The sequence below is a fragment of the Cervus canadensis genome, chromosome 7 (genome assembly GCF_019320065.1).
Source record: "Cervus canadensis isolate Bull #8, Minnesota chromosome 7, ASM1932006v1, whole genome shotgun sequence".
Lineage (NCBI taxonomy): Eukaryota > Metazoa > Chordata > Mammalia > Artiodactyla > Cervidae > Cervus > Cervus canadensis.
In genome coordinates, this window is record NC_057392.1 from 8,631,201 (window position 1) to 8,655,284 (window position 24,084).

Genomic DNA, 24,084 nt, shown 5'->3' on the forward strand with positions numbered 1-24,084 from the left:
TTTAATCTCCTGGCAATTTCTTTTTATTGGTGTAGATCATTCACACCATGTTTATAATTGTTTCTATTTTCTCCACTTGACTTTCATACTTAATTTTGAATTTGTAATTTTGTATTCTTTATCTTGAAGGAAACCTCTTCAGATCTGTCAAAACCTGGGAGCCACCCCTGCCCAGCATGTATTCAGTAATAATAGAAAAGCTGCATGCCAGTCCTGGTGGGACAGAAGGGATGCAGGAATGGAAGATGGAGCTCTACAGTACATGATGCACCAGATCTGTGCTTGGTGAGTGCAAAAGAACCAGACAAGACAAACTCTTCAGCCAGTGAAAGTGTTTCTGCAATCCAGTCCTGACAGCAAGAGGCGGGCCACCCTCCTGGCTTTGAGCTAGTCCAGAGTGGGCGTGGCTTATGTGTACTCGGGTTCATTTCTTGGCCGCCTTAGTCCCCCCCCCCCGCCCCACCCCGCGCAGTGTTGCCATGACGACCGTGGCTGGGTAGCCGCAAACTCCGTTGGAAACTCTTGCTGCAGGTTGAGGACCCGGTACCTGTTTGCAGGGGCCCAGTTTCCCAGGAATAAATGGGAACAGTAGGGATGGCAGGGTTCTGTAGGCTTTTTCCGTCCAAATTCCTTGGCAGGCGTTTAGGGGCCTGATGGGCTGCGTGGCCCCGCGCCCCTACTCGGGCCTCCGCGAGCGCCCCTCCGCCAGCTCCCGAAGGGGAAGCGACTCCGCATGTCCACAGAAAACCTTCTGGCGAGCCAAGAGCCCTCGGGCTTAAGCTCAGCTTTCCCCGTGGAGTGTTCATTTTGGATCACTGCGTTTATTTGCTGCCATTCATAATTAACTTGAAGGAGCGGAGATGGGGAGGTGGGCTTTCTATCTGAAGGAGGCTCTAGGCTTGCAGATCTACTCAATGTTTTGTCGTGAGGCTGCGGCCAGAATGACCTGAACCCTCAATAACAGAGCTTCTGTTTTCTTTGTAGAGCCATGAGCAGCAAGAAAAAAGAAGTTGCCCTGCAGGTAAGTCTCAAGGCGAAGTTGGCTTCCAGCAGTTGATTGGGGTGGAATAGAGGGCGGGGAGGGTAGTCTGGAATGGGAAGTACAGTATAAAAATGACTTCTCTGGTGGTCCAGTGGTCGACTCTGTGCTTCCATTGCAGGGGATACGGGTTCTATCCCTGGTGGGGGAACTAAGATCCCATAAGCCGCACAGTGTGAGCAAAAAATAAAAATTAAAATGTACTATTAAAAATGTAGCATATAACAGTGTTCACAAACTTGAATATTGTACCCTTCTGCCTTAAAGGAATAAAAGCTTATCTTGACCTTTAGTAATGACAATTTTTTGTGTGTGCACTTAAATATAAACAGGAGGAGGGCGTGGCAACCCACTCCAGTATTCTTGCCTGGAGAATCCCATGGACAGAGGAGCTTGGCGGGCTATAGTCCCTAGGATTGCACAGAGTTGGACACAACTGAAGCAACTTATGCATGCAAATATAAACATATAATCATAAACTTGGATAAAAGCTGCTTATGTTTATAATGCTTATGCAACCATGAAACTGAAACATGAATTAAAATAAAACAAAAAATAGCAAGAAAATATGAATCAGTATAATTCGATCTGACATATATTTTGTTGAGGTATAGTTATGACTTGCTGAGAGAATATGTTATAAGTTCTTAGAGTCTGGGCATATGTCTGTAACTGTGCCCTCTCTGAAGACCCACTTCTCCCATCACTGTTTTCTTAAAATCATTTGCTTATTCAAAAAATGTTTTGATATTTTATGCACTACACTTTCCTTTACTTCGTTTGCAGCTGTGACAAGTGAATTGATAAGACAATAACTACTTATTGTCCTGGCCCTAGACAATAAGTACTGGTTGATTCTAAAGTGATGGTAAAAAAAAAAAGCAGGCATGGAAGGGGATGGATGCTGGATGGAGGGCTTTATCATCATAATGTAATATGGGTGCCTTTTAAAGTAAACTTAAAATTTTTTCATGGTCAGGCCCTAGGCACCTCTCAGTAGATGGGCAGTGGTCTCCAGGCATCTGACTTCTCCTTTATTGTTCTCTGTGGCATTAGCACTTTACATGTGAATTTGCATGTGATTTTTAAAAAGAAGAAAGCAGTATCAGGCTAATGATAGTGTGCAGGGGGCTGGATGGGCAGGGAAGGGAAGAGTTTTGGTCTGGAAGTCGAAGATTTGATGCAGTTCTTGACTCTTCTGGGACTTCGGATAAATCACCTAACTGCTCTGGGATAGAGCTTGCACATCTGTGGAAGGACATCGTTGGGTGAATTATCTCTAAGGGGCTTCCAGCACTGAGATTTTAGTACTCTAGAATTATGAGGCTTTTTCTGTGTCTGTAAATCAATTCTAAGCACCTGGTCCTATCATTTACTGCTGTGAACAATTTCCTCAACCTCTCTGAGACTCCTTATTCTTTGTGTAAACAGGAGGGATGATACATACATGGCAGAGCTGTGATGAGACTCCTTTAGATATGTCCAGGCTTGTGGCTCTAAAAGTTTGGCCCCATATGATTGTCTCTTCATGTGTCTATGTCTGATATTCCCTTGGAGAGTAATAACATTTGTTATCATTTTTTTCTTCATGCATATTCCCTAGAGCTCTGAGTTCATTGTGGTGCTCAAAGGAAGTACTCCCTTTTGCTGAGGCAGGGGGTGGGGGGTTGCTATGCACCGAGGCCTCTGTGTAAGCATTGCTTCTCTACCAGGTCAATTCCTTGAAAACAGTGTTCTAGGGTCCACCAACCAGGAACCCTGTCCTCTCCCTAGGTAACACTATTTGGGTTCCTCAGTTGACCCAATATTCCCAGCAATATAACTCCTAGGTATTTACTTACTGAAGATAAATGAAAGGGTGAATGCAAAAGATTTAACAAGAATGTTCGGAAGTCTTTATTCATAAGAGCTCCAAATCATCTATCAAGCAGAATGTGGTGTCATACAATGGAACGTGCTCAAGAATAAAAGTGAACAAAGTACTGAGATACAATTACACAGACGAATGCCCAAAATAGCTGAGCAAAACAGACCAGCACAAAACAAGACATGCTGTACTACTTCATTTATATGAAGTTTTAGAATCAGTAAAATTAAGTTGTTATGACAGAAAGCAGGTTACTGTTTATCTGGGGAGAGGAGTAGGGAGTGACCGGGAGGAGACCAGAGGGAACTTTCTGGGGAGATGGAATGTTCTGTATTGTGATAGAAGTGTGGTTACCTGGGTACATGCATTTGTTAAAACTCTCATGTGTAACAGTTTCATTCTGTATGTCTCACTGTATATACTTTATACCTCCATACAGTATAAAAAGACAAAAAAGCAAAAACAAATGAGTACCTCCCTGTACATAAATTCAGATAAATGTCAAAGTTTAATGTTGAGTCAAAACACAAATTGCAAAAGGAGATCTTCAATATGATACTGTTTATGCCTATTTGTGTACACAAAACAATTTTATATATTGTTTTGGCACAGTAACAAGTAAAAATGATTTTTTTAATTTAAAAGAATTTTAAATTTTTGGCTGCGCTAAGTCTTCATTGTGGCATGCAGGCTTTTCTCTAGTTGCTGCCCATGGGAGGCTATTGCAGTTACACAGCATGGGCTCCAGAGGGCACAGTCTCAGCAGTTGCCTCCTGTGGGCCTCTCTAGTTGTGGTGCCTGGGCTTAATTGCTCCGAGGCATGTGGGATCTTAGTTTCCTGACCAGGGATCAAAGCCATGTCTCCTGCAGTGGAAGGCGAATTCTTAACTACTGGACCACCAAGGAAGTCCCAACAATTTTTAAAATGAGATTTTCTTGGAGGCAGGAGGAGAGAGAGGAAAAAAGAAGACCGGGCAAAGAGGGAAGCTTTAGCTGTATTTGTAAGTATTTCATTGAGAAAGAGATGGAGAGAGAAGAGAGAGGCCTGATTGATAGACATTAGTAGATAACCTAGAGCAAATGCACCAGATTGCCTCCCCATTGGTACCTTCAGTAATACAGCATTTGTTCTTCTCTGATGCTAGGTCAACATCAGCACCCAAGAACTCTGGGAGGAAATGCTCAGTTCCAAAGGACTAACTGGTAATTTAAGATGATTTTTTAGACTCATTCTTTTCAAAATTCCTAAATGGCATATTGAACCATGGAGGGAAAACCTGCAAAGAGCATCATTTCCCTATAACCTTGAGTTTCATAAATAAAGAAGAAGGCAATTCTTTTGTGTATATATGCATATCTGGTTTCAACATCTGTTAGTCCAATTCAGGAAACTAGTCAGTACTGCTGGATAGCAGGGTTCCCTTGTTTTAGAGCTGATTGTCATGCTCAGGGCATATTTGGTATTAAGGAACAGAAACCTCTTCTAACTACTTGAGGCACAAAAGGGGAAGGGACTGAATAGGGGATCCCTTGGAACTCAAGGGCTGGAAGGAGAGCCAGGTAGCCCAGGAGAGTAGAACCAGGGGCTGCACAATCACTAGGAAACAACACAGCCTCCTGGTCCCCTACCCTCCTTGGATCAATATCTACTGCTGAGTAACAATTTACCCTAAAACTTAGCAGTCTATAGCACTCAAAATTTATTATCCCACAGTTTCTGTGAATCCAGAATCCAGGAGTTGCTTAGGTGGGTGCCTTTGGCTTGGGGTCTCTCACCAGGCTGCAGCTAAGGAGTCAGACCAAGAATGTCAAGGCTCAACTTAGAGTTTAACTTACTTCCAAACTTGGTCATGTGGCTTTGGCAGATCTTCAAAGGTCACTTCCAAGTCCATTCCTGTGGCCATTGCCAGGATATAGGTCCTTACTGGCTGTTGGCCAGAGACATCCATTTCTTGCCATCAATTTCTCACAACATGTAGCTTCTTCCCCCCAGCCTCTCCACCCAAAGTAGGGTTCAGGGAGAGAGGAAAAGAGAGAGCGAGCAAGTACACAAGAGAGGTGAAATTCACAGTCTTCATGTAACCTAATCTCAAAAGTAACATCCCATCGCGTTTGCCCTGTTTATTTGTTAGAAGCTGTGGGTCCAGCCTGCACTCAAGGGCAGAGGACCACACAAAGGTGTGAACCCTGGGAGACAGGGCCCACTGATGGCATCTTAGAGGATGCCCAGCACAGCTGCTCCCCACTCTTCCTTTCTCCACTTCTTTTCTTCTAGAAGGGCTCTATTTTTGTGTCTGGTCAGTTCTCTCTATCAATGCACCTGCTCTGTCAACTTGTATCTGCTCTCATCTCTCTCCTTCACTGCCCCCCACACCAGGACTTAAGCACTCAAACCCCCATCCCTTATCCCTCTCTTAAGACTCAGTTTGTCTCTGCAGCCCTGTCACCCGCTGTGCCCTGGGGTGTGTCCTGGCCTCCAGCCTGTTTCCAGCACATGCCACTAGTTTCCCCACTTCCTCACTCATATCCATGTTGTTCCTACTACCTGGAGTATCATGGTCCCCCAACAGACTGTTGAAATCTTTCTCCATCTCAGACAGCTCTAAAGCAACCTCCTTGAATGAAATCTTTCCTGAACCTCTATGTGGTCACTTCCACCTGGTGTCTCTAGGGCATCTGGGGTGGGACTCTGTCTCAACCTTCTAGCACACAGCCAGCCTTGTGTGGCCCCTGTGTGGCTGGACATTCCATGCCTGTATCCAGGCTCTAGACACAGGGCCGTTGTCTTTTCATCTCTATCTGGAGCACACGTGTCCAGGCCTGGGCTGAGTGGGTACTTAATAAATGCGGTTGCATTGATCCAGGATGGGGTGTGAGTCTGGCCACACTCTGTTACTTGAGGGGTTACAAAGTTTTGTTGGTGGTGCCAGGTCTTAACTATTTTGTCCATATGGCTTGTCTGTGCAATCAGAACATGGCTCCCAGTCAAAACTTCTATATCTTTAACAACAAACTCATAAGAAAGTGAGTTTATTACTACTCATAAGTAAGAAAACCACAAACTCATCATGTTTTGAGGATTTGCCATGTTCCAGACATGCTACGTGATCCTAGCTGCCATCTGTGGCGCGTGGAATTGTTGAGCCCAGTGCTAAGCGCAACACGAGGGAATCATGTGGACTGAAGGCAGCAGGGGCTCATCTGCCCCATTCATCAGGCAGTCTCAGGAAGACATGAATCTTTCTAGAGCCAGCAGAGATTTGTGCCCAAAGTCAACCACCATTTTGGAACTCTGGCTGGCTCACTTCCATCTGCCTTCAAACATGCAAAAGCCTATTCAGGTTTGTGCACACACAGACACACCCCCCCCCCCACCTTTTCATTTCTCTGCCATTTCTTTCCTTCCTTCTCTGTTTCCTGCCATCCAATCTCTTCATATAGTTTCTCCCCAGTCCCCAGTCCCTTCTCCCCCATAACCATCGCAAGTGTGATTTTGTCCCTAGCACTCCTTGGAGAGCCAGGGAGTGCAAGAGGAGATGGGAAGTTGGTACAAATGACTGGGCTGACCTATCAGTGGAAATCCTGCATAGACATTGGTAGCTAACTGTGTCCCAGTTTTTTTTTACCTGCCAGAGCTTGAACCTGCTTTCCTTTGGTGGGCTTGGATACAGGGGCGTCTGAGTCTTCCATGACTTTTCCCCAATATGACCCAATGCCTTTCTCTCCCATTACTGTGGTCTCCTGAAATTGCTCAACTGTGAAGCTGTCATCCTTAAGGAAGCCCAGAGCTTCACCCTCTGCCTGGATGCTAAGGACCAAATCCCTCTGTCTTGCCCCTGCTGGTGTCTAACTGCCTTTGGGACCATTTGGCTTAGACTCTCTGGATGGTACTGGAAATACAGCATATCTGGAATTAGTTCACTTTCCTCCCTCCCCAAACACTCTTTCCCTGCCTTCACTCAGTTCTTTTTCTCTGCTGGGCTCAATGGTGGGTCTTTCTCACATCCGCAGGACTGTCGCCCCCCAGTCTTTCCACTTCCTTTTCAAAGTCTCAGGGATTCTTCCATTCCTTCCATCCCTCCTTTGACACTACCACCCCTGTGTCTGGCTTCCCCATCCCTCCCAAACCCAGTCTGATTCTCACTATCTCTGCAAAACTATGTTGCTTAGCTGAACTGACTCATACTCTTGAATTTGTGCATCTTCATTGCTAGAGTCATTGAAAACGCATGAACTATGGCATCAGACAAACCTCAGTCCAAAACTTGGTTCTACTCCTTGAGAATTTTTGTTTTACCTTGGGTTGGTTATTTCATTTCTATTTCTATGGTAGGATAAAAATACCTATTCTGCTGGATTTTTTGAGAGAAAAGCCAAGTGCAGATGGCTTAGTAAATATTAACTCTCTTTTCTAAAAATGTACTGTGAGTCCTCATTGCCTAGTAAATCAGGATGGAGCTCCTCAAACCCACATTCCTTGCTTGTCCAGTGTTCTCTGTCACCACTTCCCACAGCCCAATCCTAGTGGCCCCTGGACACCCCTACCATGCTTCCCACCATGGGCTCCCTCTCTGCCCACCCAAGCCTGGCATTTCCAGTGTCCAACGCAAGTCACCCCTCTACTGGGTAACCTCTTCCCAATTCCTACAGTACAGTGTTAGTGCTGCCAGAGGCTATGCTAACTTCAGTCATGATAATTTAGGGAATTCCTTTGCAGTCCAGTGGCTAGAACTCGGTGCATTCACTGCCAAGGACCTCGGTTCAACTGCTGGTCAGGAAACTGAGATCCTGTAAACCATATGGCACTGCCAAAAAAAGGAAAAAAAGATAATTTATACCATGTTTTATTAATAAATGTTCTCATATGATGTGAAAAATTGAAATGTGAATCTTCAAAAAGTAAAATCACAAACTGCATGCTATTAAAACTGGCAGAGCTGAGAGTTTATAAGCAGTGTCCGTACTCCCTTCCCATGACCATGCACTCCTGCTGCTGAACAGAAACGGCTCTGCTGGCATGAACTCTGACTGCTGAGTTCTTCATGAAGACATCCTTTCTCTAAAATGTGACCATTAGGACGTCACCATCTAGCACTTACTCGCAGTGTCTGACTGGGCTGGGTGGGTCCTATGTGTGTCCGCTGCACATGTGTTGGCTTTGTCGCTTAGCTTCTTGCAGGCCTCAAGGTCTAGTGCTGTCAGACAAGAGAGTCCCTCCTATCCAGTCCCTGCCACACTCCAGAGACCAGGACCAAGACAGAAACAGGCACCCCAGTTTCCACCTAGGTCTCTCTTAGGTTCACTGTCTGGGAGAATAATGTTGATTTGATAGAGTAGGTAAAATTCCCCTTTACCCAAAGCAAGTGGCTTTTAACTTGTCAGGAGGGAAGGGTAATGCTGTGTTTATTAGCTAAGAGTTGATTGTATGTTGACAGGTCACCTACTGTTCCTTTTAGAAGGGATACTTTCAGTCCAATTCAAATAGTTACAGAGGGCCTGTCTGTGCTAGGCCTGCAAACTCCTTGTGGTAAAGGATGCATGTTAAATGATTTTCACTCTACTCACTTCATTGAGCTTAGAATTTGGAACACTGAGTTCATAAAGGAATGCTGTATTTCCACTCTTGCTCATGCTCTGCTGGGAGAATAAATCCTCTTAACAGCAATTGGGGCTTCCCTTGTAGCTCAGTTGGTAAAGAATCTGTCTGCAATGCAAGAGACCTGAGTTCAATCCCTAGGTTGGGAATATACCCTGGAGAAGGAAATGGCAACCCACTCCATTATTCTTGCCTGGGAAATCCCATGGACAGAGGAGCCTGGCGGGCTACAGTCCATGAGGTCACAAGAGTTGGACATGAAGGACTAAACCACTAAACTACCACAGCAAATAAAGATGGCTATCGGAGTGGGTGGAAATGTGCTGGTATCAATTTTGCCTGACATTGCCCGGGGCTCCGGCTTCTTGGTTCTCCGCAGTTGTTGACGTCTACCAAGGATGGTGTGGCCCCTGCAAGCCCGTGGTGAGCCTGTTCCAGAAGATGAGGGTGGAGGTCGGCCCGGACCTTCTGCATTTTGCATCAGTAAGATCCTCTCTCAGCAGAATGTCGAACAACGGTTGCAAAAAAACTTAAAACATTGAAAAACAGGAACAGGAAGCCTGAGGGCCCTTTGGCAGATCATGGAGCAGGCAGATCCGTTGTGGAGTTTCTGCTGATGCCAGTTTCTCAAGGGAGGAGGTTTCCTGCCTACCCTGCCTCCCGCAGTCCGGTGGGCTCGGCCACCCCTGGCGCTGGAGCGGGGACTGCTCGGCTGCTCTGAGGCCAGGGCTCCTCCTTGTCTCCCTGACACTGTGAAGCCTGGAGTCTCACTTCCAGAGCACAGGGTTTAAGATCTCTATCCTTGCTCCTTAAAGGGGACTTTCAGCAAGTTTCCTTGGGTCGGTGGATGGAGATGGGAAGCACTTCCGGAGACGCGCGTAGGAGACGCGGGAGGAGCTGCAAGGGGTGAGGCTCAGCCAGTGAACACAGGAGCGACGCTCCCTCGCGATAACTCTGGAGAAGCTGGGCTTCCGGGGCCTGCCCTCCTCCTCGGATCCGCTTGTGAGGCTTCGGTGGAGGAGCGCAGGAGGGGCCTGAATCCGACCTGGGGGCAGAGCTCAAGGACCCTCCTGCGTCCCAGCCACTAGGAGCAGACGTGGGATGGTAGCGGAGGACCTCCCTTGATCCGGAGCAGGAGAAGCTGTCATTTCCTCCGTATTTTATTCCTCAAAAAACTACACTAGCAACACATTTTACCCATATGTTGACAGGACACTTGTTAAGGTTCTGATAAAAAGATATTAGAAGGCGCAGCATGAGAGTGAAAAGCCAGGGCTCCACCTGGGGAGGGCATCACTCGTGTGTGTGTGTGCGCATGCGTGTGTGATGTGTGTGGCGAGTTGTGTGTAACATATGTGTGTTATGTAGTTTGTATTATGTGTGATGTATGTGCACGATGTGTGTTACGTGTAATGTGTGTGTGTGGTATGTGTGTGTGATGTAGAGTGTGACTTATGCGTAATGTATGTGTGTGATGTGATACGTGTGTTATGTGCACTGTGTGTGGTGTGGTGTGTAATGTATGTGTGTTGAGTGGTGTATGTGTGGTGTATAATGTATGTGTGTGCATGTTGTGTGGTGTGTGTGTGTATGTGGTATATGGTATGTAGTATTGGTGTGTGTGGTGTGGTGTGTGTGGTATGTAGGGGGGATGTGGTGTGTGTGTGTTTTGTGGGGTGAGGAATATGTGTGTATGTGATGTCTGTGTGTGGTGAGTGTGTTGTGTGTGTGTATGTGATATGTGGTGTGGGGATGAGATGTGGGGGTGTGTGTGTGTATGTGGTATGGGGATAAGGGGTATGTGTGTGTGTGGTATGTGGGGGGTGTGATGTGTGTGTATTGTGTGGGATGAGGGGTATGTGTGTATGTGATGTCTGTGTGTGGTGCGTGTGGTATGTGTGTGTGTGTGTATGTGGTATGGGGATGAGGTGTGTGTGTGGTATGTGAGGGTATGTGGTATGTGTGTGTTGTGTGGGATGAGGGGTATGTGTGTTTGTGGTGTCTGTGTGTTTGTATGTGGTATGTGATGTGGGGGATGAAGGGGGTGTGTGTGTAAGAGATGCGTGTGTGATATGTGTGTCCCACGCAGTTCTCCCATCACCCTGTTGACCATCTCTTTCCTTTAGGCAGAGGCAGACTGTCTTGATGTGCTCGAAAGATACCGAGGGAGGTGCGAGCCAACCTTTCTGTTTTATGCCGTGAGTACCTTTTCAGTCAGGGATGGTCCCATGGCTGCACCCTTGAGGGTTCAGAAGGACGCCTCTCACCAAGAGCCCACACTGCTCCCAGCAAAAGGTGCTGGCTTCTCCTGACTCTTTACTGTTTGGCCGAGGACCAATGCCCTCAATCACAGCACTGCTCACGGGCAGAACCCTGGGGAGTCACTCTGGGCTGCAGGCCTCTTGAGGGTTGGACTCGGGACAGAGGACAATCCCCTCGAATGCCTGTGCACCTTCTAGCTCGTGAGCACTCTTGACTGAAGACTCACTCCCAGCACAGAGTTTGGCGAGTCCCACTGTGCTCCACAGAGGGAACATGAATGCGCCTGTATTTACCTTTGTTTCATCATTAAATGTGAGGATATGTTGACATAAAGTTGGAAATGAGAGGGTCGATGGATGACAACTGGTGGTCCAGCATTTGCAAGACGGCCTTGCTGCCTTCAGCTATGACATCCACGTGGGGCTCCCGGCCCCCAAGGGCCCGCCATCTCACATCTGGCTCCTGGCTTTAGGTCACCTGCCAGGCCCTGAAGACAACGGGTTGATTTTCTCCTCCTTACTCAGTGCAGCGCTCCGTCACACAGTCAGGGCAACTGGGGTCTGCTCACCAGGGACAGGGTTGTTTACCTTGGAAACCTTCGGGCTCCTGCCCTCAGCAGCAAGTCTCACAAGTTGAGAAGCTTCTGGTGAAACCTCATTTGAGCTTCGGCCTTTAGGAGGGAGATTGAAGTTATCTGATGGTGGGGGAGGGAGGGGGAGCAGGAGATGCTGAGATGGACATGCCCCCAGCCACATGGCATCAGAGCTCAGTGGCAGAAAAGGCATCATTACCACAGTGGTTGGCTTGCCTGAGCCTGGAGCATGTGGATTAAAGCATGGTAATGGCCATGTGGGGACACGTGGAAACTTGTCACCATCGTCACACAGAGGTGGTCCCCTGAGGGTGGGATGGAGACAGAAGGAGGACCCAGTGTATGTGATGGTCTATGAGTGACGGGCATGCAGACTTCTGAAGAATCAAAGATGGGAAGCTCCAGTTCACTGCAAACAGCACCTCCACTGTGAGGTTCTCCCTCATCACCCCAGATGGAGTTGGGAATTGATTCTTGCCCCAAATCCCAAGCACCCCTGTTAATGCAATGGTCTTATGCTGTCGTCGTTGTTTCTCTGACACCACCATCTCCCTCCCCGCTCCACACCCAGCTCACTGAGGGTGGTGTCTGTGTCTTTCCATGTTTAGGGTTTACGTTCTGTGCCTCTGTCTTGGTGTTGGGCATAGTAAGTGCTCAGTTGATACTTGTTGGATGAAGGAGGCACAGAGAGTCCATACTTAGTGACTCCCAACCTATGGCCCTGGTCCTCCCCCACCTAACTCCCCGCTGCCCTCAAGGAAGTTTTGAAGGGAGGGGGGACATGGGGTAGGGGGCAGAGAAGTGACTGGAGGCTGTAGGCGTGGGGTCCATGGACCTTGACCTTGGGCACACTCCCAAACAAAGCCCTTGGACACTCGCCAACTCTTGAAAGAGGTTGCTGTCGTGTGATCTGAGCAGGACCTCTGTGCTGTGTTCCAGGGAGGAGAGCTGGTGGCGGTGGTGAGAGGAGCGAATGCCCCACTGCTGGAGAAAACCATCCGTGAGCAGCTGGAGGCAGAAAAGAGGGTGCTGGCTGAAGGCAGAGAACGGCGAGTGGTAAGTGGCCAGGCCAGCAGGTCACTCCCCTGCCCCACCAGTGTCCTCTTTATCCCTGGAAAGCTGCAGTAAATGCCTGTCTGCTCAGGGGAGGTGCAGGGCCCACTAGGAAGTCTTTGAAGAAGTCCTCTTCTTCCAGAACACTTTAGTGTCTCATCTATTCTCACTCATCCCCACTTGATCTCCCAACAGGGCTTTCTGTAACCCTGACAGTGAATTCAGGAATGAAAATGAAGTTATGGATCCAGGAGTGGGTTGGAGGAGTCAGCCTCAGGGGGACATCTCTCCTGGTGACCTGCCCTCCCCTCTCATTCCTGGGTTTTATTTGTGACCCCTGGGGGTTCATATGTTTAACTAGAAAGGGGTCATTACTTTGAGAAATAGGATCAGCAAGCACTGTTTGTGATTTAGGTACAATATTTTCAGGATAACGTGGACTGTGAATTTTTCATAAAGAATCGGCAGCCTTTGAAAAGTGACACCCTTTAGTTAGAAAGAAATATTTCCTGTGCTCTGAGCGGCTGCCACAGGAGGCTTAACGTTGTTCAGTGTCCAGTGTTCAAAATTTCACACTCAATTCCAAAGAGCAAAGCCCTGTTCTCATAGAATGGATTGGAATCAAATCATATATTTCCCCCAGAAAACTGGCAAATTTTCCCCAAGAAAGAAAACACCTGTGCCTCCTCCACAGATAAATGATCTGTCTTTACTACTTCCCCAGACAGTGTAGCCAGTTGCTTTCTATCTATTTGTATTTCAATTCTTCACTTGTCTGCTTGTCAATTCTCTACTTCATCTTTCTTCTTCCTTAGTTTCTACTTGATTTGAACAGGCAGACTCTAAACCTTAAGATCAGCATGGATTTCCTTGTGTTCAGTTGCTCTCACCCTGTACCACCATCCAGTTACTCAAAAGGACCTTGAAAAGTTTCCAAGACTGATAATCTTGACCCTCTTCTTTTGCTCTGCATTTGTAACCTTTACCTTCTTGGCTTCTGTTGGTTGTTGAAAGTCTTTGTGGAATTTTAATCAGCTGTCTACTTTCTGTCCATGACCAATTTGTACTAGGTTAAAGATGAAGCTCTTTCTGATGAAGATGAATGCTTTTCTCATGAAAAGAACGATGGTGATGGTGAGGACCTGGGTGAGTACAGAACCAACAAGCAAGCAAAAGGCAGTGCAGACTTGGACTTGATGTGTTTTTAAAAAAATATATGAGTAGTAAGTTTATTGAATAATCTGAACCCTGGGAAAATAACTCATAAAACATTTCGTCTCCAATCACCTGCCTTCAAACTTACTGTGTTAATCTACCTCCTGTGCTTTAATGGCATCTTGAGTGTCTTTCTGATCATGTTCAACTATAACAAGTGTGACTTTCATGACAATTACTGAGCATCAGGAAAGGCTCTCTTAATAAAGTGGAGGGGAATGACACTAATAAGGTAAAGTAATGAGGTGCTGGGGTTTCCTTAGCCCTTATTTAAGAACTTGAGTTTCTTTAACCATTTTTCTCAAGTGTGAGGTCAGCTGTACTGAACCCCTTCCCTCCCCACAGCCCTGTACCCTCTTCCTCTTAGTCCCCAAGTATCAGCTCATGGATTTTACACTCCTGAGCATCACTGTTCTTCCTGAGCCTTTAATATGCGAACATCTTGATCTGACAGTGGGAAGAGAAGCTAGAAGTTAGAAAGGTTGTTGCTGGCAAGGTGGCTCCTGATGGTCCCTGAGACACAAGAGGAAACCAGGATGTGGCTCAGGAGCTAAGCAGGAGAGAGGAGGAAGTTCTGATTACTGCCTGAGTGAGAATAACTGCTATTTATGTGTGGATCACGAGGACTGTCTGAGATGGATTCTAATACGGGATGTGGTGCAGTTTAGGAGAGCAAGAAATTTCAAGTGTGAAAGAGAAGTCAGTGATTTGGCTTCTGCAGGAAACACTTGTTGTCTCATTTATGGATTATCACTTCTTCTCTTCCCCATTATTTTATCCTAAATCCAGTCTCTCCACTTAGGAAACTACACAAAGTCTGCCCTTGCCCTTAGCCTTCCACTCCTCCCAGCTCCGCTTCCCAGCTCAGCTTCCTGGTCCACACTCCTTGGGCCACCCTCTCCTCTGTCACTGCCCATCGGCGCTCCCAGGGCTCCAGTGACCTTCTTGGCACCAAATCCAGCAGGCAGTTACCAGTCAGCCTGTGGTGTCCTGCTGCGGGATTGGCTGCCGTCCACAGCGTCTTCCTACTCAAAACCCTCTTCTTGAGGCTTCCCTGGTGGTCCAGTGGTTAAGATTTCACCTTCCAATGCAAGGGGTATGGGTTCAATCCCTGGTTGGGGAACTAAGATCCCACATGTGCTAAGTCACTTCAGTCATGTCCAAATCGTTGTGACCTTATGGACTGTAGCTCGCCAGGCTCCTCTGTCCATGAGACTCTTCAGGCAAGAATACTGGAGTGGGTTGCCATTCCCTCCTCCAGGGAATCTTCCCAACCCAGGGATTGAAGCCGCATCTCTTATATCTCCTATGCTGGCAGGTGTGTTCTTTACCACGAGTGTCACCTGGGAAACCCTAAGATCCCACATTCCTTGTGGCCCCAAAACCAAAACAGAAGCAATATTGTAACAAATTCAACTGAGACTTTAAAAATGGTCCACATAAAAAAACCCACAAAAACAAAAACACCCCTCTTCTTGTCTGGTGTCTGAGACATCTCAACCTTTCTCATTTTCCTTCTCATTTTCTCTGGCCTGTCCACAGCCTCCCCATCCTCAGCTTTTCTTTTGCTCTCTCTTCAGAACTCTCTTCAGAGTTCTTGGGCTCCTGCTCTGGCCTCTTCTCTTCTCATCTTATACCTCTGGGCGGTCTCATTAATTGGTCAATTTATAAGGGCATTTAAAGTCCAAGGATTCATAGGATGTTAGAAATAGTGCTCATGGAAGAATGAACCGATTGGCTGCTTAACATGATCAGCACTTTTTCAGCCCACATTTTTGAGATTTTCAGAGTCAACACAACTGATGAGAAAGTTGAAAAGAGAAAATAGGCCGTTATAGTCTGTGGACAGCGTGCAGAGCTCACCAAGGCCAAGTCCATACAAACAGGAATCCGACAGGGATGGGTTGGTGCACAGATGTGGGTTCCCCCGAGGCGTCTGTGGGCCGGAGCAGTGGACGGTGGCCATGCAGCATCTCCCTCATCACCACAGCTGCTTGGCCTGTGGACACAGCCACCAGTAACCTGGCCAGTGAGCTCTGACTGGTGCCTGGGCTCCAAACAACGAGGAGGCCGATTCTCAGGAGAATGGGACAGAGACAGAGGAGTTTGGTAGGACGTGCCAGCCCTGAGCGGACTTGGGACATGGGGAAGCCACCACTGACCACATGCTAGAAAGTCAGAAAGACGCACCGAGAGAACACAGTTGGTTGCAGTTAGAGACCAAGAATCATGAAGGGGTGACAGAAAGGGACGAGAGTGTCCTGGCCTGCTTCGCCTCTGCTCCAGCTCTGTCCCCTCTCCAGGTTGACTTGGTTGTTTCTGGGTTTTGTTCCTGAGTCGTCTTTGATTTCCTTCTCCACCTCCCATCCTCTTCTCCCTCCCCACACTCTCCCTCCCAGTTTGTGTCGCTTGCAGCCAGGCTGGGTTTGGGGTCTGGAGCCAGACCCCTGCATCCACTAGAGTCCAGGTCAGCAGAAGCTCAGCCAAGAGGCTGGGGGAGGGAGGTGGGGGCTGTGTGGAGCTGCACAGTCCCTGTGGAGGGCGTCCTGAGAGCCTCCTGTGAGTCCAGGGTCTGACAGCACCATCCCTGGCTTGTTGCAGTGTCATCAGAGAAGGCCTGCACCTTGGCCATCATTAAACCAGACGCGGTGGTCCATGGGAAGACAGATGAGATTATCATGAAGGTAAGAGACACAATGGGAGACTTCTGAGTTGGGAAGGTCCCCTGGAGGAGGGCATGGCAACCCACTCCATTATTCTTGCCTGGAGAATCCCCATGGACAGAGGAGCCTGGTGGGCCACAGTTCATGGGGTCGCACAGAGTTGGACATGACTGAAAGACCTAGCCCAGCAGCAAGAGAGAAAACATTTCCCTTACAGACTATCCTCGTGTCTTCTCTGGTGGAAAAACAGGGCTGGGGCATAGTGTAGCAGTGTCCTGGGGGAAGAGGCCTCTAAAGAATTTAATAAAATTTTATTTAATTAATAATAATAATAAAATTAATAATTAAATAATTAACTGTTGATTATTAAAATTTGGTTTAATTAAAATTCCAGTGAAGTAAATCACAATATTTCTTTCTGGGTCTCTGTTGCTGTGTGAGGGCTCTTCTCTAGTTGCGGCACGTGGGGGTGATTCTTTGTTGCCGTGCATGGGCTTATTGCCGTGGCTTCTCTTGTTCTGGAGCACAGGTTCAGTAGTTGTGCACGGGTTTGGCTGCCCTGTGCCATGTGGGATCCTCCCAGACCAGGGATCGAACTTGTATCCATGCACTGGCAGGTGGACTTCTTAACCACTGGACCACCAGGAAAGTCCTAAATGACAATTTTTAAATTGAATCAGGTCAGATATGATGAGAATGAAGGTCTCTGCTGCTTGTAATGTTGTCTTTCCATCATCTTTTACTTTCAACACGTGGAAATGTGAATTCATGCTTGCTTTCAGTTCAGTTCAGTTCAGTTCAGTTTCTCAGTCGTGTCCGACTCTTTGCGACCCCATGGACTGAAGCATGCCAGGCTTCCCTGTCCATTACCAACTCTTGAAGCTTGCTCAAACTCATGTCCATTGAGTTGGTGATGCCATCCAACCATCTCATCCTCCGTCGTCCCCTTCTCCTCCTGCCTTCAATCTTTCCCACCATCAGGCTTTTCCAATGAGTCAGTTCTTCGCATCAGGTGGCCAAAGTATTGAAGTTTCAGCTTCAACATCAGTCCTACCAATGAATAGTCAGGACTGATTTCCTTTAGGATGGACTGGTTGGATCTCCTTGCAATCCAAGGGACTCTCAAGAGTCTTCTCCAACACCACACTACGAAAGCATCAATTCTTCAGTGCTCACCTTTCTTTATAGTCCAACTCTCACATCCATACATGGCTACTGGAAAAACCATAGCTTTGACTAGATGGACCTTTGTTGGCAAAGTAATGTCTCTGCTTTTTAATGCTGTCTAGATTGGTCATAGCTTTTCTTCCAAGGAGCAAGCATCTTTTAATTTCATGGCTTCAGTCACCATCTGCAGTGATTTTGGAGCCCCCAAAATAAAGTCTCTCACTGTTTCTATTGTTTCCCCATCTATTTGCCATGAAGTGATGGGATCAGATGCCATGATCTTAGTTTTCTGAATGTTGAGTTTTAAGCCAACTTTTTCACTCTCCTCTTTCACTTTCATCAAGAGGTTCTTTAGTTCTTCTTCGCTTTCTGCCATAAGGGTGGTGTCATCTACATATCTGAGGTTATTGATATTTCTCTCGGCAATCTTGATTCTAGCTTGTGCTTCATCCAGCCTGGCATTTCACATGATGTACTCTGCATATAAGTTATATAACCAGGGTGACAATAGATAACCTTGACGTACTCCTTTCCTCATTTGGAACCAGTCTGTTGTTCCATGTCCAGTTCTGACTGTTGCTTCTTGCTCTGCATACAGATTTCTCAGGAGGCAGGTCAGGTGGTCTGGTATTCCCATCTCTTGAAGAATTTTCCAGTTTGTTGTGATCCACACAGTCAAAGGTTTTGGCATAATCAATAAAGCAGAAGTAGATGTTTTTTGGGAACTCTCTTACTTTTTTGATGATCCAACAGATGTTGGCAATTTGATCTCTGGTTCTGCTGTGTTTTCTAAATCCAGCTTGAACATCTGGAAGTTCACGGTTCATGTACTGTTGAAGCCTGACTTAGAGAATTTTGAGCATTACTTTGCTAGCGTGTGAGATGAGTGCAATTGTGCTGTAGTTTGAACATTCTTTGGCATTGCCTTTCTTTGGGATTGGAATGAAAACTGACCTTTTCCAGTCCTGTGGCCACTGCTGAGTTTTCCAAATTTGCTGACATATTGAGTGCAGCACTTTCACAGCATCATCTTTTAGTATTTGAAATAGCTCAACTGAAATTTCATCACCTCCACTAGCTTTGTTCATAGTGATGCTTTCTAAGGCCCACAGGACTTCACATTCCAGGATGTCTGGCTCTTTACCATATATGTGTGTATATCTCCTACAGATCCAGGAAGCTGGGTTTGACATTTTAATGAATGAAGAGAGAACCATGACAGAAGCAGAAATGCGACTTTTCTACCAACTCAGAGCTGGAGAGGTCAGCTTTTCAGTTTTCATTTATCCAACATGCTTGCATTTCTTTATCTTTCTCCAACTTTATGTTTATAGATTGATATTAGTTTGGGAGAAACTAGACTATTATGAAGAACAAGATTATGAACAGCAAGTGGGCCATGAAATTACTCTCAGCATAATGATTACAGGCTGTGTCAGGGAGATGTTGCTTGGTATGCTCCCAAAGACTAGAGTTTGACTCCAACTTAAGTAATGAAATAAGGAATTTATTGGGGGGATACTCTGTGACTCCCAGAACTGAAGAAAGAAAGCTGAAGGAGTTGCATGAGAAGGTGTGGAGACAAGAAGAACCAAGGCAGGGGTATGGATTTCTGGAACAAAACCTCACAGGCCGTCACTTCAGGTGCTCCTGTTGGGTGACAGATCCAAGCACTTTCCATCTGTTTCTGCTTCTGACTCACCCACCTGGGAGACAGGGTCTCCTAGCCTGGGCCCCACCTCTCAGGTGTGTGGGGAGGGGTGGATAGGCATTGTGGTTGTCGGCCAGACTAGGACTGAGTGAAATGGGGAAGGGCTGCTCCCCAAAGGAAGCTTGAGTGCTACTACTTGAAGAGGGGGGAAAGGTTGCAAGATGCTGCAAAGAAGTCTCAGCTGTATCCTCTGGTTTCCATGTGTGTGGTCTTCTAAATGCTGCTATCTAACTTCTTATAATTTCATGCTCAACCCCAAACATGTCATTTCAGAGCCTCATCTTCCTGCCTTTAACTTATATCTGGGTTCTCTGTGTCTTTGGGTACCACTTCCCCTCCCTGGGGTCTTCCAGGGTATACTGGCTGGTAGTGAGGCAGCTCACAGACCCTCTCCCATCCTGTGGGTGGGATGGGCCCCTGGCCTGATTCACTCCCTTCCCTCCCTGTACTAGGACACATTTGAGAAGCTGGTACATCACATGTGCAGTGGACCAAGCCACCTCCTGATCCTTACCAGGACTGAGGGCACCAAGGACGTGGTCACTGCCTGGCGAACCCTCATGGGGCCCTGTGACCCTCATGTGGCGAGGAGGGAGCAGCCTGACAGGTAATGTCACCAGTAATGGTCCTTTCATGCATCTCAACACCTGCATCCGAGGAAGCTGAGAGCCCTGCTAGGGGTTCAGCCCAGAATTGTGGCTAACACAGAAGGCACTCTGCTGGCCACGAAGCTCCCTCTTTGTTATATGCTGGGGAGTCCCTGCCCTTTGTTATGTATTTGAGGAGACCCTGATGTCCTCCCCGTCTGATCCCACCCCAGCCCTTCAGAGGATGCCTGCTTGCTGCTGCCTCTTCCCCTCTTCTGAAGGCTGCTGTGGGCCCAGTCCTCACTGTTCTCTCTGTAGCAAAGGGTTTGTGGCCCCAGAGCCATCTGAAACCCTGACTCAGGAAGGACAGGTTCCAGGGCTCACCCAGGCCTGCTGAGTCAGGGACTCTGAGTGGGGCCTAGGGATCGGCAGTGAGGACTCAGACCCCCAACCCTTATCCCCTACTCCCTACCCAAGATGTCCTGAGGTCCCAGCCCTAGGCTGCCTTGTTTGGCTCCCTGACCCTGTGTGAATGTTTAGCTTGACACCACCACTGCCAAATCCACTGTCTTGCCTTTGAAGCTGAGAGAGGCCCTGCCAACAAGAAAGACATTAGCAAGAGACTGAGTAACTGCAGTTGTACCTTATAGTTGTAGGGAGCTGGGAACATTCATGTTTGAGGCAGCAGGGGCTGGTGAAAGACAGCCCAGAGTTCAGATCTTAGGTTTTCTGAGCCTCAGTTCTCTCATCTATAAAATGGGGTTGTGAGCACCTATCTTGGGAGGCTGTTAGAGTGCTGTGGTTAGAATCTCTCTTCTTCCTCTTGCTAACTGTGTGGTCTTGGGTCATCTGTGCTTTAATCCCTCTGTCTTAATGCCTTCGTCTGGAAAATGGGAACTACAATGGGAAAGGACCTGCCTGAGATTAAGAGAGAGAGAGAAAGAGGGAACTTGGAACACTGTTTGAGATAGAGGAAATCTTAGCAGTATTAGTATTATTTTAGGGAATCTTGAGGAGAAGGCAATGGCACCCCACTCCAGTACTCCTGCCTGGAAAATCCCATGGATGGAGGAACCTGGTAGGCTGCAGTCCATGGGGTCGCTAAGAGTTGGACACAACTGAGCGACTTCACTTTCACTTTTCACTTTCATGCATTGGAGAAGGAAATGGCAACCCACTCCAGTGTTCTTGCCTGGAGAATCCCAGGGACGGGGGAGCCTGGTGGGCTGCCGTCTATGGCGTTGCACAGAGTTGGACATGACTGAAGCGACTTAGCAGTAGCAGCAGGGAACCTTGAGGGACTGATTATGCCAATCTGTATCAAGCCCTCAGCAGGGTGCTTGCCTAGCCCCCAGTAGTAACAGCTACAAAATGACAGCTCCTGGGCTCACACCATGACTCATGCATATTTACCCCCTTTTAAAAATATTTATTTATTTGGCTGCATCAGGTCTTAGTTGCCACGTGTAGGCTCCGGAGCACAAGAGCTTCAGAAGTTGTGGCACATGGGCTCTCAAGTTGTGGACATGGGTTTAGTTGCTCCATGGCATGTGGGATCTTAGTTCCAAAACCAGGGATCAAACCCACATCCCCTGCATTGCAAGGCAGGTTTGTCACCAGTGGACCACCAGGGAAGTCCTGACTCATGCATATTTAAAGTGGGGGTCATGATGGTCTCCCTAGTCTCCCTCTCAGGGTTGCTGCACAAATCAAACAAGGTCAGAACACCACTGGTTACCATCACCCTTGATGCCATTCCTGGCACTTCCAGCAGAGAAAGCCGCGTCACAGAAATGCTGCCTGTTGATGGGTAGCTGGTGGCCTTGTTGCCAGAGATCAAAACATTTCTTTTCAAATGAGACCTTTCTTGTACATTTTGCATACTGCCAGTCTCCGGGCTCAGTATGGCACGGAAATGCCCTTTAATGCAGTCCATGGAAGCTGGGACTTAGAAGACGCCCGTCGGGAACTGGCCCTGCTCTTCCCCAGTTTTCAGTTTTCAGACCAGATTCCAGAATCCGCCCCTCTGGGTAAGTCATCCAGGCAGATCTGGTCTTGTGTGTGTGTGTGTGTGTGTGTGTGTGTTTGGAGCGGGGGTTACTGATAGTTACTATGTGGTAACCACCTTCAGGAAAAACAGGGCCCCTTAGGAAACTTTAGCAACTGTCCTGCTGTTTTATTTTCAGAGTAACAGTGTTGCTTTTTAATACCTCATTACATTTTTTGCTGCATATTTCACTTTGAAGCCAAACTCTTATTGCAAAGTTACTTTGCATTCTCCCCTGGAAACCACAGGAAAATGTAACTAACTTTCCAGAAGGCAACTTCCAAGGCAGAGGCCAGACAGTCACTCAGTCACTTCCTCCAAGCTCCACAGGCCCCACCAAGCCTTTGATGGGGCTGCCGAGAAATAGAGGGTTATACAGAAGTACCCTCCACCTGGAGCTGCTGTGGCTCTCGTATCCCTTAGCACCCACATTTGGGTTAAGGGTGCTGGGCTTTTTTGGAGGCATCCCTTCCAAATCAGGGTGAGAAACCCCCGGGGCTCAGAGCACATGTGACCTGCCCCACTCCATGAGTGGGAGAACAAGGCCTGTGCTGCTCCTGCCGAGTTGCACATCTCTGTTTGAGCCTGACGTGAGGCGGAAGGGGCCGGGAGTGAACATGCTGGGAAAAGCAAAGGATGTGAAGGTCGCCTTCTTGGGAGAGGGCTGCTTGCAGATCTGAAACAGTAATAACCTCTTATGTCCCTGCATGTTAGGGGTTTTCACCCAAATGCTTCCCTAAATGTTTATGTTCATCATGGTCTCCTCAAGATCCACATCCAGCCAAGTAAGTGTAAGTGGTCCGAAGGCAAGGAAAGGAGGGTGAGAGCTGCCCCTGCTGGCCCGTGTTTAATCCTGGTGCAGCCTGCTCCTGGCTGAGGGACAACTGGGGGTGAGATGGAGTTTAGGAAGGAACTCTCACTCTGGTGCGGGCGGTACTGGGAAGACCGCTTGACTCAAGGGACCTGCCCTCACGGAGAGCCCTCGACGTGTGCTCAGGGGACCTCTTCATCCATTTGGGGTAGTGACTGGAACAAGCAGGTATGACTCTGGGGAAGGAGGAGAGGGAACTGGCTGGGGAACACTCACTGGGGAGAACTGGGAGAGTGTGTGCCTGACCTCCCGTGATAATGAGCTGAAGGGTCTGAGCCTGGATCACACCTGGGCTAAGTGCACAGCTTCCCATGGGGATGACCCGGAAGTAGCCTGGTTGGGGTGCTCGTGTTCTGCCCCTTTTCTGATGTATGTGTTGCACCCTCTCAGCCGTCAGGACAAGAGTGTGCTTTCCGTGTACCCAGCACTTTTTCTGGGCTCTGGAGACAGACAGTCCTGGGTCTGAATCCCGCCTCTGCTATTTATTAGCGGAACAGTAGGGAAGGTTACTCTTTTGGACCTCAGTTGCCTCGTCTGTGAGATGGAGGTGATGAGACCTGTTATAGCCCCATAATCATCATCTTTCTCAGAGGGTTCTTGTGACGCTCATAGCCTGGGGCCTGACACAAGTGCTTAGCCAGTGTCACTTCCTTTCCTAATTCTTCCCTAGTCCTTCACCCACATACTAGGGCCTCTTTGCTGCTCTGTCCACCCTGACCCCTAGCTTCACCGTCTTTTTTTTTTTTTTTCACCGTCTGTCTTTCTACTGTTCTTTGGTGGGCAGTCTGTGGGTGGGGGAGCAGGACCGGGCTGTTGTAAGAAGTCCTACAAAATGCCTGTCATCCCACAGGCCGTGAGGCTGAAGGAGCAGAGGGCCCCGGCAAAATGCTGTGCTCCCCGGAGGACATGGATGAGGCAGCCCGTGACCAGGGCGAGGCCACAAGCTGAAGTCAGAATGCTTATAACTGCTGCACATAAGGAAACTTCTGGAACTGAAACTTCCTCTTTTGAGCACTAATACTTTCTTGATTTAGCTATCCTTCATGAATAAAATTAACGGTACCCACTTTCCTGCCTTACTAAATAGTATGAATGTGGAATATGTACTTTTGGGGGGCCATCTTTGACATTTTAGAAAATAAATGGACATCAGTCATTGAACTCTGCTGTGACACGATGTGATCTCAGGGGATACTTACTGAGCTAGAGGACAGTGTCTCCCCAGGAATAAATCTACATTATGGATGAAATGATTTTATTTTTTAGACAAAATTTTAAAAATTTATTTGCTGCGCCAGGTCTTATTTGCAGCACTTGGGAGCTTCAGTGTTCACTGTGGCATGCAGCCTCTTTAACTGCAGTTCTTAGTTGCAGCACACGGGACCTAGTTCCCTGAGCAGGGATCGAACCCAGG

General features: G+C 47.6%; 1 protein-coding gene across 3 annotated transcripts; it reads left to right on the top strand.

The window, feature by feature from the left end:
- The first annotated feature begins 513 nt into the window (after nucleotides 1–513).
- NME9 (NME/NM23 family member 9) lies at nucleotides 514–23,738 on the top strand. Of its 3 annotated transcripts, none has more exons than XM_043474297.1 (12): nucleotides 514–543; nucleotides 985–1,021; nucleotides 4,052–4,109; nucleotides 8,882–8,985; nucleotides 10,629–10,700; nucleotides 12,296–12,412; nucleotides 13,480–13,555; nucleotides 16,226–16,308; nucleotides 18,625–18,717; nucleotides 19,618–19,772; nucleotides 21,643–21,782; nucleotides 23,521–23,738. In XM_043474297.1, the coding sequence occupies exons 2-12, from the start codon at nucleotides 989–991 to the stop codon at nucleotides 23,616–23,618; spliced, it is 1,029 nt and encodes a 342-aa protein (XP_043330232.1). In that variant the 5' UTR covers nucleotides 514–543; nucleotides 985–988; the 3' UTR covers nucleotides 23,619–23,738. The 3 variants fall into 3 exon arrangements, with proteins under 3 accessions (XP_043330232.1, XP_043330233.1, XP_043330234.1); XM_043474298.1 differs by having other exon boundaries at nucleotides 518–531; XM_043474299.1 differs by having other exon boundaries at nucleotides 522–531; nucleotides 21,684–21,782.
- Nucleotides 23,739–24,084: the final 346 nt, after the last annotated feature.

Bases quoted from the DNA above. Each gene is read 5' to 3' on its own strand.
- NME9 (XM_043474297.1), top strand. From the start codon at position 989: ATGAGCAGCAAGAAAAAAGAAGTTGCCCTGCAG. The intron at 12,413-13,479 runs GTAAGTGGCCAG...AATTTGTACTAG, and splicing joins AAGGCAGAGAACGGCGAGTG to GTTAAAGATGAAGCTCTTTC. The intron at 18,718-19,617 runs GTCAGCTTTTCA...TCCCTGTACTAG, and splicing joins ACCAACTCAGAGCTGGAGAG to GACACATTTGAGAAGCTGGT.